Source organism: Anopheles arabiensis, chromosome 3, assembly GCF_016920715.1.
Source record: "Anopheles arabiensis isolate DONGOLA chromosome 3, AaraD3, whole genome shotgun sequence".
NCBI lineage: Eukaryota > Metazoa > Arthropoda > Insecta > Diptera > Culicidae > Anopheles > Anopheles arabiensis.
Genome location: NC_053518.1, coordinates 51,937,796 through 51,950,361, shown reverse-complemented (window position 1 = coordinate 51,950,361; position 12,566 = coordinate 51,937,796). Strand labels below are relative to the sequence as shown.

The following is a 12,566-nucleotide window of genomic DNA, read 5'->3' as shown; positions in this document are numbered from 1 at the left end:
GCGGGGCCTTGCACCTGGACGGGGTACACACCACTCCGCTGCTGCTGCGTATCGGGAACCTGCACGGGGCCTTGCACCTGGACGGGGTACACATCACACTGCTGCTGCTGGTAATCAGGAACCTGCACGGGGCCTTGCACCTGGACGAGGTACACACCACTCCGCTGCTGCTGCGTATCGGGAACCTGCACGGGGCCTTGCACCTGGACGGGGTACACACCACTCCGCTGCTGCTGCGTATCGGGAACCTGCACGGGGCCTTGCACCTGGACGGGGTACACGCCACACCGCAGATGCTGCGAATCGGGAACCTGCACGGGGCCTTGCACCTGGACGGGGTACACATAACACCGCTGCTGCTGGGAATCGGGAACCTGCGAAGGGCCTTGCGCCTGGACGGGGAACGCACCACACCGCTGCTGCTGCATATCCATGCCGATAAACTGCTCGCACAGCTGCCGCTCCGAAACGGGAACCTGCTCGATGCGTGGCTGCTGTTCCATGGCGCGGACCTGCGCATCGCGTTGTGGCTGAGCCAGATACTCACTCTGCTGTCCTGACGCTGTGGCCGGGTTGTTGGTAGACACTCGTTGCTCCATATCGGCCGACCGGCTACGCTGCAGCATTCGCTCCTCTTCGCTTTCATCAGATGCTGCGTTCAACTGTTGTTCCGCCCATTGCGAGGTTCGTTCTCCATTGTCTGACAAAGATGAATCGCTGTCAAGAGATTCCTCCAAGCGTAGCAATTCTTCGGTATGCCGCATTTTCATCCTCAGCCGTCTCTCCTCCAAATCTATGTTAAAACAACGACGAAAAGCAAACCATCAACCGAGAGAAATGAACGCGACGAACTTTGAACAAAAAGAATAACGACCAAGCTTCGATGTTAATTCTTTTATTCCTGAGACGCAACTGTACAAGTTCACAATTTTCGATCGCTTATATACTACCGTACGCCAGTACTGTCAAACCCTAACAGCAAAACGTTGCTTATTATTAACACTCCTCCTCAACGTTTTGACATGTAAAATTCAAGTATTTAGACATATTTACATGTTTAATCGCACCTAAAGGTTTGGTCAGAATGTCCGCTTTCATTTCTGCACTTGGGCAGTACCTGATCTGAACTACATTATTGTCTATTAAACCTTTGACAAAGAAAATTTTAGTCTCAATGTGTTTTGATCGTCTTGTGCATCTACCCGATTCCGCGAAACTAATACATGCTTGATTGTCTTCATATATCACCGTAGATTCGTTAACTGACTCACCCATATCATTTAATAAACGTCTAAGCCATATTATTTCCTGACATACTTCAGTTAATGAACAGTATTCAGCCTCCATTGAGGACAAACTTACACTAGTTTGGCGTCTACTTGCCCATGATATTACTCCTCCTGCATAAAATACTACGAATCCTGTTGTAGATTTCCTTGAGCTCATATCACCTGCCGAATCAGCGTCTGAGAAGGCTTCCAACTTTTGATTACTTGTCCCTCCAAGATTCAAACACCAATCCTTTGTGCCTTTTAGATATCTGACTACACGTTTTGCAGCAACCCAGTCCTTTTCCGTGGGTTCATTAAACTTTCTGCCAAGAAATCCTACACTAGCGGAAATATCTGGCCTAGCGCAATTAGCAATAAACATCAGACTACCAACAACGCTTGTTGGGAACTAAAACCAAAGCGGATGAAATCTCTTGCCAATAACGATTTATTTTCTTATTACGCGATTGGTTTAGAAAAGGGCCCGTTCCTATCTTGCGGCCCTTTTTAACGCTTTTTTCCTGTTACGCTTCGTGCCTTGTTCGTGTACTGGTCGCTCGTTTTAAAACGTCCCGTTTATGACAGGTAGTTGGAACGCGAGATTCCAACATTGTCCCCCCAAGTGTACCACAGCTTATCTGCCTTTAATCACCTCGCGTCATTTTAGCTGTGGCTTCACTTCCTTGCTCGACCTGTCATAAAACGCGTGCATTTGTTTACGTTTCGTTTCCTCTCTAGTGCGGCCTCGTGCTTGGGTATATAATTTCAATTGGTTTCCGTGCATATTCCTTGCTCCCTCTGGTTGTTATTTTTCATGCCTACATCTAGCTTGGCCAATTTATGCGCTGGTCGTATGTATGTGCTGTTCACTGTTTGCACCGTAGCTTGCCTAACCTGTCCGTCTTTAGCTAAAACCGTCGATACAACGCGGCCCTTTGGCCAGCAGTTCCTAGGTAAGTTATTGTCTGCGATGATCACTAAATCTCCCACTTCTAGCGGCTGTACAGGTTGAAACCACTTGGTTCGCCGGGTGAGTGTTGGTAAATATTCTGTAACCCACTTTTTCCAGAATAAATCTGCTGCGTATTGTGCCATCTTCCAGGTCGATTTCACCGCCGCGGGACTGTCGCAAAGTATGGCCGGGGGCTTACTCCCATCCGGGCTCCCTAGCAGCAGGAGGTTTGGCGTTATCGGCTCCGTCGTCTCGTCATCCAGGGGTACGTAGGTGAGAGGCCTCGAGTTCAGGATAAACTCGATCTCGGCGAAGGTTGACATCAGGATTTCATCCGTCGGTCGTCTAGGGAAAACGAACTGGTTCAGCACCGTCTTCACCGAGCGGACTAAACGCTCCCAGCAACCGCCGAAGTGTGGAGCGCCGGGGGGTTGAACGTCCACTTCATTTGCGGTCCGCAAAAGGCTGTCATAAGAGCGTCGTGGTCAATCCTCTGTATAGCTTCGTCCAGCTCCCTCGCAGCACCAACGAAGTTAGTGCCTCTATCGCTGGTCATCTCGAGCGGCGTCCCACGTCTAGCGATGAAACGCCGGACTGCCAGGATGCATGACGCTGTGTTCAGCGATGCCGCTACCTCCAAATGGACTGCTCGGCTTGTAAGGCAGGTAAATATAACACCCCACCGCTTCTCTACCCTCCGTCCGATGGCTACTAGAAAGGGGCCGAAGTAATCAATTCCTGCGAACGAAAAAGCACGCTGACCAATAGCAACACGTTGAAACGGTACATTACCCATCAGAGGTGGTTCCGGAAGCACGTTGTCCACCTTGCATTTTTGGCAACTTCTCCTGATGCGTCGAAATTCCCCTAGCAGCTTGGGAATGTAAAACCTCATTCTCAACGCGCTCAGAGCTGTACCGTGATGGACGTGTTTGTACCTCGCATGGTACTCCTGCATGATGAGGTCTGTGCCGTATTCCTTCCGTGGCAAAATTATAGGGTTGCGTAAGTGCACATTGATCCCTACACACTCCGTCAAACGTCCCCCCACTCTGAGGATCCCATCATGGTCCAGAATAGGGGATAGCTTATAAATGATGCTACTTTTCTCGATTCCTTTCTTCCAGGAATGTTTCTCCATGCTTCCTTTCTGCAGACTGTTGATCTCGCGATGAAATGCGTTTTGTTGGATTATGCGGATGAGAATGCATTCCGCTCTCCTGAGTTCATCTTGTGTTAGCGGGCCAATCACTTTCGGTTCTTTTTTTCACCGAGCCACGCGCATTTGATATAAAGCGCGTCACGTACGCCGTGGCTCGGAGCACTCGGTTCCATCTAGAGAACCGTTCCAACCGTACCAGTGGCTCCACCACCTGATGGAGGTGAATACTTTTCCGAAGCTCCTCTGCAGTGTCTTTCTGTGTGGCGTCATGATCTGGCCAGGCACTTTCCGGCCCCCAAAGAAAGGAGGGTCCGCGAAACCACCGTCCTTGCGCCGATAGATCTGGCCTCGTCGACCATTTTGTGCCTTCATCGGCGACGTTCTGCTTGGTCGGTATCCAACGCCACTGTTCTACGTTAGTGGCCTCCAGGAGTTCTCCTACTCGAAATGCCACAAATTGGTTATATCGTCTATGATCGGATTGGAGCCAGCTTAATACATTCCTTGAGTCAGTCCAGAAGATAGTTCGTTTGATCTCCAGCCGATGATCTCTTGCGATAGTACTGGCCAGCCTTGCCCCAATGACTGCGGCTTGTAGCTCCAGCCTAGGAATAGATATAAACTTAAGCGGCGCTACGCGCGTTTTCGACGCTATCAGGGTACACTCGATATTTTCTCCTTCTTCAAACCGAAAGTATCCGAGCGCGGCCATACCGTTCTCGCTTGCATCACAGAAAACGTGAAGCTGTACATTGGCACTTGCAGAAGTTATAAGTCGATAGCAACGGGGAACGGCCACGTTTTCGACTTCTGGAAGCACCCGCAACCATCTCACCCATTTTTCCGTGGTCCGCGCGCTCAGCTTTTGGTCCCAACCAATACCCTCACGCCAGACTTCTTGTAATAATGACTTAAGATACATTAGGAAGTTACCGAGCAATCCCAATGGGTCGTAGATGCTCATTATCGCCCGATACGCACTGGACTCCTTCCTATACGTGTCGCACGACTGCGCGTTGCATCGTACCTGGACGGGGTACGGGCTACAATTATGCTCCTCCAACATAGGAACATTCTCTTGGGTGTGTACCTGGGTGGGGTACACACCACGTCGCTTCTGCTGATAATCGGGAATCTGCATGGGGCCTTGCACCTGGACGGGATACACGCCACACCGCTGCTGCTGCGTATCGGGAACCTGCACGGGGCCTAGCACCTGGACGGGGTACACACCACTCCGCTGCTGCTGCGAATCAAGAACCTGCACGGGGCCTTGCACCTGGACGGGGTACACATCACACCGCTGCTGCTGGTAATCAGGAACCCGCACGGGGCCTTGCACCTGGACGGGGTACACGCCACACCACTGCTGTTGTGAATCGGGAACCTGGACGGGGTACACACCACTCCGCTGCTGCTGCGTATCGGGAACCTGCATGGAGCCTTGCACCTGGACGGGGTACGCACCACACCGCTGCTGCTGGGAATCGGGAACCAACGCGGGGCCTTGCACCTGGACGGGGTACACACCACTCCGCTGCTGCTGCGTATCGGGAACCTGCACGGGGCCTTGCACCTGGACGGGGTACACATCACACTGCTGCTGCTGGTAATCAGGAACCTGCACGGGGCCTTGCACCTGGACGAGGTACACACCACTCCGCTGCTGCTGCGTATCGGGAACCTGCACGGGGCCTTGCACCTGGACGGGGTACACACCACTCCGCTGCTGCTGCGTATTGGGAACCTGCACGGGGCCTTGCACCTGGACGGGGTACACGCCACACCGCAGATGCTGCGAATCGGGAACCTGCACGGGGCCTTGCACCTGGACGGGGTACACATAACACCGCTGCTGCTGGGAATCGGGAACCTGCGAAGGGCCTTGCGCCTGGACGGGGAACGCACCACACCGCTGCTGCTGCATATCCATGCCGATAAACTGCTCGCACAGCTGCCGCTCCGAAACGGGAACCTGCTCGATGCGTGGCTGCTGTTCCATGGCGCGGACCTGCGCATCGCGTTGTGGCTGAGCCAGATACTCACTCTGCTGTCCTGACGCTGTGGCCGGGTTGTTGGTAGACACTCGTTGCTCCATATCGGCCGACCGGCTACGCTGCAGCATTCGCTCCTCTTCGCTTTCATCAGATGCTGCGTTCAACTGTTGTTCCGCCCATTGCGAGGTTCGTTCTCCATTGTCTGACAAAGATGAATCGCTGTCAAGAGATTCCTCCAAGCGTAGCAATTCTTCGGTATGCCGCATTTTCATCCTCAGCCGTCTCTCCTCCAAATCTATGTTAAAACAACGACGAAAAGCAAACCATCAACCGAGAGAAATGAACGCGACGAACTTTGAACAAAAAGAATAACGACCAAGCTTCGATGTTAATTCTTTTATTCCTGAGACGCAACTGTACAAGTTCACAATTTTCGATCGCTTATATACTACCGTACGCCAGTACTGTCAAACCCTAACAGCAAAACGTTGCTTATTATTAACACTCCTCCTCAACGTTTTGACATGTAAAATTCAAGTATTTAGACATATTTACATGTTTAATCGCACCTAAAGGTTTGGTCAGAATGTCCGCTTTCATTTCTGCACTTGGGCAGTACCTGATCTGAACTACATTATTGTCTATTAAACCTTTGACAAAGAAAATTTTAGTCTCAATGTGTTTTGATCGTCTTGTGCATCTACCCGATTCCGCGAAACTAATACATGCTTGATTGTCTTCATATATCACCGTAGATTCGTTAACTGACTCACCCATATCATTTAATAAACGTCTAAGCCATATTATTTCCTGACATACTTCAGTTAATGAACAGTATTCAGCCTCCATTGAGGACAAACTTACACTAGTTTGGCGTCTACTTGCCCATGATATTACTCCTCCTGCATAAAATACTACGAATCCTGTTGTAGATTTCCTTGAGCTCATATCACCTGCCGAATCAGCGTCTGAGAAGGCTTCCAACTTTTGATTACTTGTCCCTCCAAGATTCAAACACCAATCCTTTGTGCCTTTTAGATATCTGACTACACGTTTTGCAGCAACCCAGTCCTTTTCCGTGGGTTCATTAAACTTTCTGCCAAGAAATCCTACACTAGCGGAAATATCTGGCCTAGCGCAATTAGCAATAAACATCAGACTACCAACAACGCTTGTTGGGAACTAAAACCAAAGCGGATGAAATCTCTTGCCAATAACGATTTATTTTCTTATTACGCGATTGGTTTAGAAAAGGGCCCGTTCCTATCTTGCGGCCCTTTTTAACGCTTTTTTCCTGTTACGCTTCGTGCCTTGTTCGTGTACTGGTCGCTCGTTTTAAAACGTCCCGTTTATGACAGGTAGTTGGAACGCGAGATTCCAACATTGTCCCCCCAAGTGTACCACAGCTTATCTGCCTTTAATCACCTCGCGTCATTTTAGCTGTGGCTTCACTTCCTTGCTCGACCTGTCATAAAACGCGTGCATTTGTTTACGTTTCGTTTCCTCTCTAGTGCGGCCTCGTGCTTGGGTATATAATTTCAATTGGTTTCCGTGCATATTCCTTGCTCCCTCTGGTTGTTATTTTTCATGCCTACATCTAGCTTGGCCAATTTATGCGCTGGTCGTATGTATGTGCTGTTCACTGTTTGCACCGTAGCTTGCCTAACCTGTCCGTCTTTAGCTAAAACCGTCGATACAACGCGGCCCTTTGGCCAGCAGTTCCTAGGTAAGTTATTGTCTGCGATGATCACTAAATCTCCCACTTCTAGCGGCTGTACAGGTTGAAACCACTTGGTTCGCCGGGTGAGTGTTGGTAAATATTCTGTAACCCACTTTTTCCAGAATAAATCTGCTGCGTATTGTGCCATCTTCCAGGTCGATTTCACCGCCGTAGGACTGTCGCAAAGTATGGCCGGGGGCTTACTCCCATCCGGGCTCCCTAGCAGCAGGAGGTTTGGCGTTATCGGCTCCGTCGTCTCGTCATCCAGGGGTACGTAGGTGAGAGGCCTCGAGTTCAGGATAAACTCGATCTCGGCGAAGGTTGACATCAGGATTTCATCCGTCGGTCGTCTAGGGAAAACGAACTGGTTCAGCACCGTCTTCACCGAGCGGACTAAACGCTCCCAGCAACCGCCGAAGTGTGGAGCGCCGGGGGGGTTGAACGTCCACTTCATTTGCGGTCCGCAAAAGGCTGTCATAAGAGCGTCGTGGTCAATCCTCTGTATAGCTTCGTCCAGCTCCCTCGCAGCACCAACGAAGTTAGTGCCTCTATCGCTGGTCATCTCGAGCGGCGTCCCACGTCTAGCGATGAAACGCCGGACTGCCAGGATGCATGACGCTGTGTTCAGCGATGCCGCTACCTCCAAATGGACTGCTCGGCTTGTAAGGCAGGTAAATATAACACCCCACCGCTTCTCTACCCTCCGTCCGATGGCTACTAGAAAGGGGCCGAAGTAATCAATTCCTGCGAACGAAAAAGCACGCTGACCAATAGCAACACGTTGAAACGGTACATTACCCATCAGAGGTGGTTCCGGAAGCACGTTGTCCACCTTGCATTTTTGGCAACTTCTCCTGATGTGTCGAAATTCCCCTAGCAGCTTGGGAATGTAAAACCTCATTCTCAACGCGCTCAGAGCTGTACCGTGATGGACGTGTTTGTACCTCGCATGGTACTCCTGCATGATGAGGTCTGTGCCGTATTCCTTCCGTGGCAAAATTATAGGGTTGCGTAAGTGCACATTGATCCCTACACACTCCGTCAAACGTCCCCCCACTCTGAGGATCCCATCATGGTCCAGAATAGGGGATAGCTTATAAATGATGCTACTTTTCTCGATTCCTTTCTTCCAGGAATGTTTCTCCATGCTTCCTTTCTGCAGACTGTTGATCTCGCGATGAAATGCGTTTTGTTGGATTATGCGGATGAGAATGCATTCCGCTCTCCTGAGTTCATCTTGTGTTAGCGGGCCAATCACTTTCGGTTCTTTTTTCACCGAGCCACGCGCATTTGATATAAAGCGCGTCACGTACGCCGTGGCTCGGAGCACTCGGTTCCATCTAGAGAACCGTTCCAACCGTACCAGTGGCTCCACCACCTGATGGAGGTGAATACTTTTCCGAAGCTCCTCTGCAGTGTCTTTCTGTGTGGCGTCATGATCTGGCCAGGCACTTTCCGGCCCCCAAAGAAAGGAGGGTCCGCGAAACCACCGTCCTTGCGCCGATAGATCTGGCCTCGTCGACCATTTTGTGCCTTCATCGGCGACGTTCTGCTTGGTCGGTATCCAACGCCACTGTTCTACGTTAGTGGCCTCCAGGAGTTCTCCTACTCGAAATGCCACAAATTGGTTATATCGTCTATGATCGGATTGGAGCCAGCTTAATACATTCCTTGAGTCAGTCCAGAAGATAGTTCGTTTGATCTCCAGCCGATGATCTCTTGCGATAGTACTGGCCAGCCTTGCCCCAATGACTGCGGCTTGTAGCTCCAGCCTGGGAATAGATACAAACTTAAGCGGCGCTACGCGCGTTTTCGACGCTATCAGGGTACACTCGATATTTTCTCCTTCTTCAAACCGAAAGTATCCGAGCGCGGCCATACCGTTCTCGCTTGCATCACAGAAAACGTGAAGCTGTACATTGGCACTTGCAGAAGTTATAAGTCGATAGCAACGGGGAACGGCCACGTTTTCGACTTCTGGAAGCACCTGCAACCATCTCACCCATTTTTGCGTGGTCCGCTCGCTCAGCTTTTGGTCCCAACCAATACCCTCACGCCAGACTTCTTGTAATAATGACTTAAGATACATTAGGAAGTTACCGAGCAATCCCAATGGGTCGTAGATGCTCATTAGCGTTCTTAATATTTCACGTTTGGTCGCCGCCTTTCTCCCAGACAGAAGCTCCTCGTCATGTTTCGGTGTTAGCCGAAAGGTGAACGTGTCGGCTGATATGTTCCACCACATTCCCAATACCTTCTCATTTGGCAGCTTATGACTCATGTTGACGTTTTCTTCTTCTTCTAAATCTCCCTCCAGGTGTCGGACTACCTCGCGAGAGTTCGAAATCCAGTTCCTGATTTCAAACCCGCCAAAGGCGTGAATATACCGGACTGCATCGGCCAATTCCTTGGCTTCCTCCTGGGTCTCGACACTTGCGAGCATATCGTCGACATAATGTTCATGCTTAATGCATTCTGCTGCTCTTGGAAATGCATCTGAAAACCTGTCCGCGTTCAAGTTCTTAACATATTGAGCGCTACTGGGGGAGCACGCTGCGCCGAAAGTCATTACGGTCACGACGTAAGTTGCCGGTCCGGTGCCGGGACGTCCACTGTCCCAAAGGATCATCTGACTCCGTTGATCCGTTTCTTTGATGGCCACTTGATGGAACATCTCTCGTATATCTCCAGCAATAGCTACACGATTCTCTCTGAATTTCAGCAGCACCGCTAACAGTCCGGCAAGCATATCCGGACCGGGAAGCAGACGAGAGTTCAGGCTTACCCCGCCTACCTTAGCCGCTGCATCGAAGACCATGCGAATTTTTCCCGGCTTGCTGGGGTTGGTTACCGGAAATATGGGGAGGTACCAATCGTTCTTCTGGCGCGCGATCGAAACGGTGTCAGCGAGCTTTCTGATGTAGCCTTTAGCTAAGTACTCCTCCATCTTGGCCTGCACGGCTTCAGCTAGAACGGGATCTTTACTTAATTTTTGTTTTAGGCATACATACCGTTTCATCGCCGCAGCCTTGTTACAGGGTAGGTCGGGATCATCATAACGCCATAAGAGTCCAGTTTCGTAGCGGCCGCCCTTGAGCTTGGTTTCTCGCTCCAGTATAGCAAGAGCTCGCTCGTTGTCCTTCGACTGCATGGTGTTGGTGGGTTTACAAATGCCGATCGACTCCAGGTTGAAGAACTCCTTCACGACAGTGGAAAGTTGATCATCCGGTGTACCATCACAGGCGCAAATGTGGAATAAACCACGGTCGAGAGCGGGTATTACGTTCGAACACGGACCGTAAACGACCCATCCCAAACGGGTCTTGCTCGTGACGGGCTCGTCGCATTTGCCTTCCACGCACTTCAATGATTTGCTCAGACTGCAGTTATTTACTCCTATTAGAACGCGAGGCATAGCGTTTACGTAGGAGCCCAATGGAAGGCCCCCTGAAGTGAGTATATTTTGCAGCTAGACGGGTCACATCCACGGATTGTGTAGGCAGCGCTAGATTGTTGACGGTATGTACCTCCGACAATTCGTGTATCTTGTGTGGTTCGTTGTAGGCGGATATACGAACAGATAACCTCATCGAATGTTTCTCTTCTCTTTGTACGTTTCCGGTCCATTGAAGGCATAACGGATGCGGTGTTCCGGATACGCCTAGTTCTGCCAGCAGCCCATGATCCATGAACGTGGACGTAGACCCATCGTCCAGGAATGCGTATGTATCTACGCGCCCAGCGGGTCCATGTAGGGACACTGGCACGTACTTAAGGATCGCCCCGTCAGCCATTCCTGTGTGGGTTAGAATATTAGCACTAGACCCCTGGACGTTACCTGTCAGCCCACTTTGTTGTCGCTCGTAGCTGCTGGAGTGGAGTGAAGTAGTGTCCTCAGCGTGCAGCAGCTCATGGTGTTGAACGCCGCATCCATCTATTCCACACGGTGGAGCACGGCATTTGCCAGCGTGGTAACCGAGGCATTTCCTGCACATCCTTCGCTCGTTCACAAATGCTCTCCTTGCAGCTACGGTAGTTCCCAGGAATTTCTCGCACTGTGACAGCGATCCGCAACTCTCACCGCAGACGACGCAGGCTGGCATCGACACAGGTATGTCGATCTCTGGCGTCGGGTCACTAACTTTCTTCTCTTGCAGGACCGTCGCGTTGCAGTAGGCCGGATGTGCTCGCCCCGTGCCGTTCGATTCCATCTGGGTCGGTCGAGAGGACTGGAACCGCTCAGGCGGATTTCGACGATTCTGGAACGGTTGTGGTTGGAACTGCTGTCGTTTTGGGAGCGGGTCAGGATGTCGAGGTGCCGCATCGTGTCCCCCAAGGACGGGCGTCATATCAATGACACGACACAAATCGCTCGCCAGCTCACCAATCCACCGTCCAAACTCCATCAACGTTACCTCACGCATCCTTCTTGTGGTCCTCGCCCAATCGATACAGATGACCGGTGGCAGCTTCTTCACAAGTTCCTTCAGCAACGTGACGTCGTACATATAGGCACGCAGCCTTGACACCTTAACTGCTCCGAGCAAACGTTTCACAGCGAACCCAAACTCCACCAAGCTGGGCAAATCGTTTATCTTAGGAGCGGCCATACACCTTATTTTCCGTATAACGGACTCAACTATCAAGTCGGGCCTTCCATAGCGAGACTTGAGGGTCTCGATCGCTTCGTTCAACCCGTCCGGGAAAGATAAGAGGTGCCCAACCGCCTCCAACGCGGGCCCGTTTAACGGGTGTTGCAGCCGGGTCACGTTCTCGTCATCCGTATAGCCACAAGCAGCGGTAGTGCGTTCATACGCGGTGATAAATACCGCCCAATCATCCACATTCCCAGAGAAGGTTGGCAAATCTCGAGGTACAGGTTGCCGTGCTGCGATCTGGCTCTGGCTCAAGAAAGTGTCGTGTATCTGCGGCCGTGTGTTGTGCAGTGTTGTGTGTCCCAAGTGCTCCGTATTCCCAAAGTGCTGTGAATTTTCCGGGCGGTTCGCGTACGCTTGATGTGTAGTGTACCCGTACTGTGTCACGTTCGGTTGTGTCTCGTACCCAAACGATGCAACGTCTCGCGGATGCGTCGCGTATCCTGCATGGTGCATGTGTGTCGCGTACCCTGCATCCTGTTGTGTTGTGTACATGCCGTGGCCATATTGTATCGTGTGAGGATTTAGTGTGCGTGTGATTCTCGCGTCGGGGTGTTGAACCACAGGATGTTGACCCCGCGAACGGCCATCCTTGTCGCGAACGGGCTGGCGCATGGAATTCTCCATGTCGCGGACCCACTCTTGAAACTCTTTCTCTTTTCGTCCAAAAGTGTTCGGGGGATGCGCGATGGCGGTCTCGCCAGTTTGCGCTTCCGCAATATCGAGCTTTAGCAGCTCGCGTTCAAGCACAATACGCCGTCTGTGCCGCTCCTCACTTTCCCATCGTGCACTTTCAGACGCTGACAGCG

At 51.3% G+C, this 12,566-nt stretch overlaps 1 protein-coding gene across 1 annotated transcript; it reads right to left on the bottom strand.

Moving 5' to 3' along the window:
- Positions 1–3,894: 3,894 nt before the first annotated feature.
- On the bottom strand, positions 3,895–5,648 carry LOC120901047 (calcium-binding protein P-like). The gene is made up of 2 exons (XM_040308753.1): positions 4,413–5,648; positions 3,895–3,990 (listed from the first exon to the last, which is right to left on the bottom strand). The coding sequence occupies exons 1-2, from the start codon at positions 5,646–5,648 to the stop codon at positions 3,895–3,897; spliced, it is 1,332 nt and encodes a 443-aa protein (XP_040164687.1).
- Between the last annotated feature and the right edge of the window lie 6,918 nt (positions 5,649–12,566).

Bases quoted from the DNA above. Each gene is read 5' to 3' on its own strand.
- LOC120901047 (XM_040308753.1), bottom strand. From the start codon at position 5,648: ATGCGGCATACCGAAGAATTGCTACGCTTGGAGGAATCTCTTGACAGC. The intron at 3,991-4,412 runs GTACGATGCAAC...ATCTATTCCTAG, and splicing joins GTAGCCCGTACCCCGTCCAG to GCTGGAGCTACAAGCCGCAG.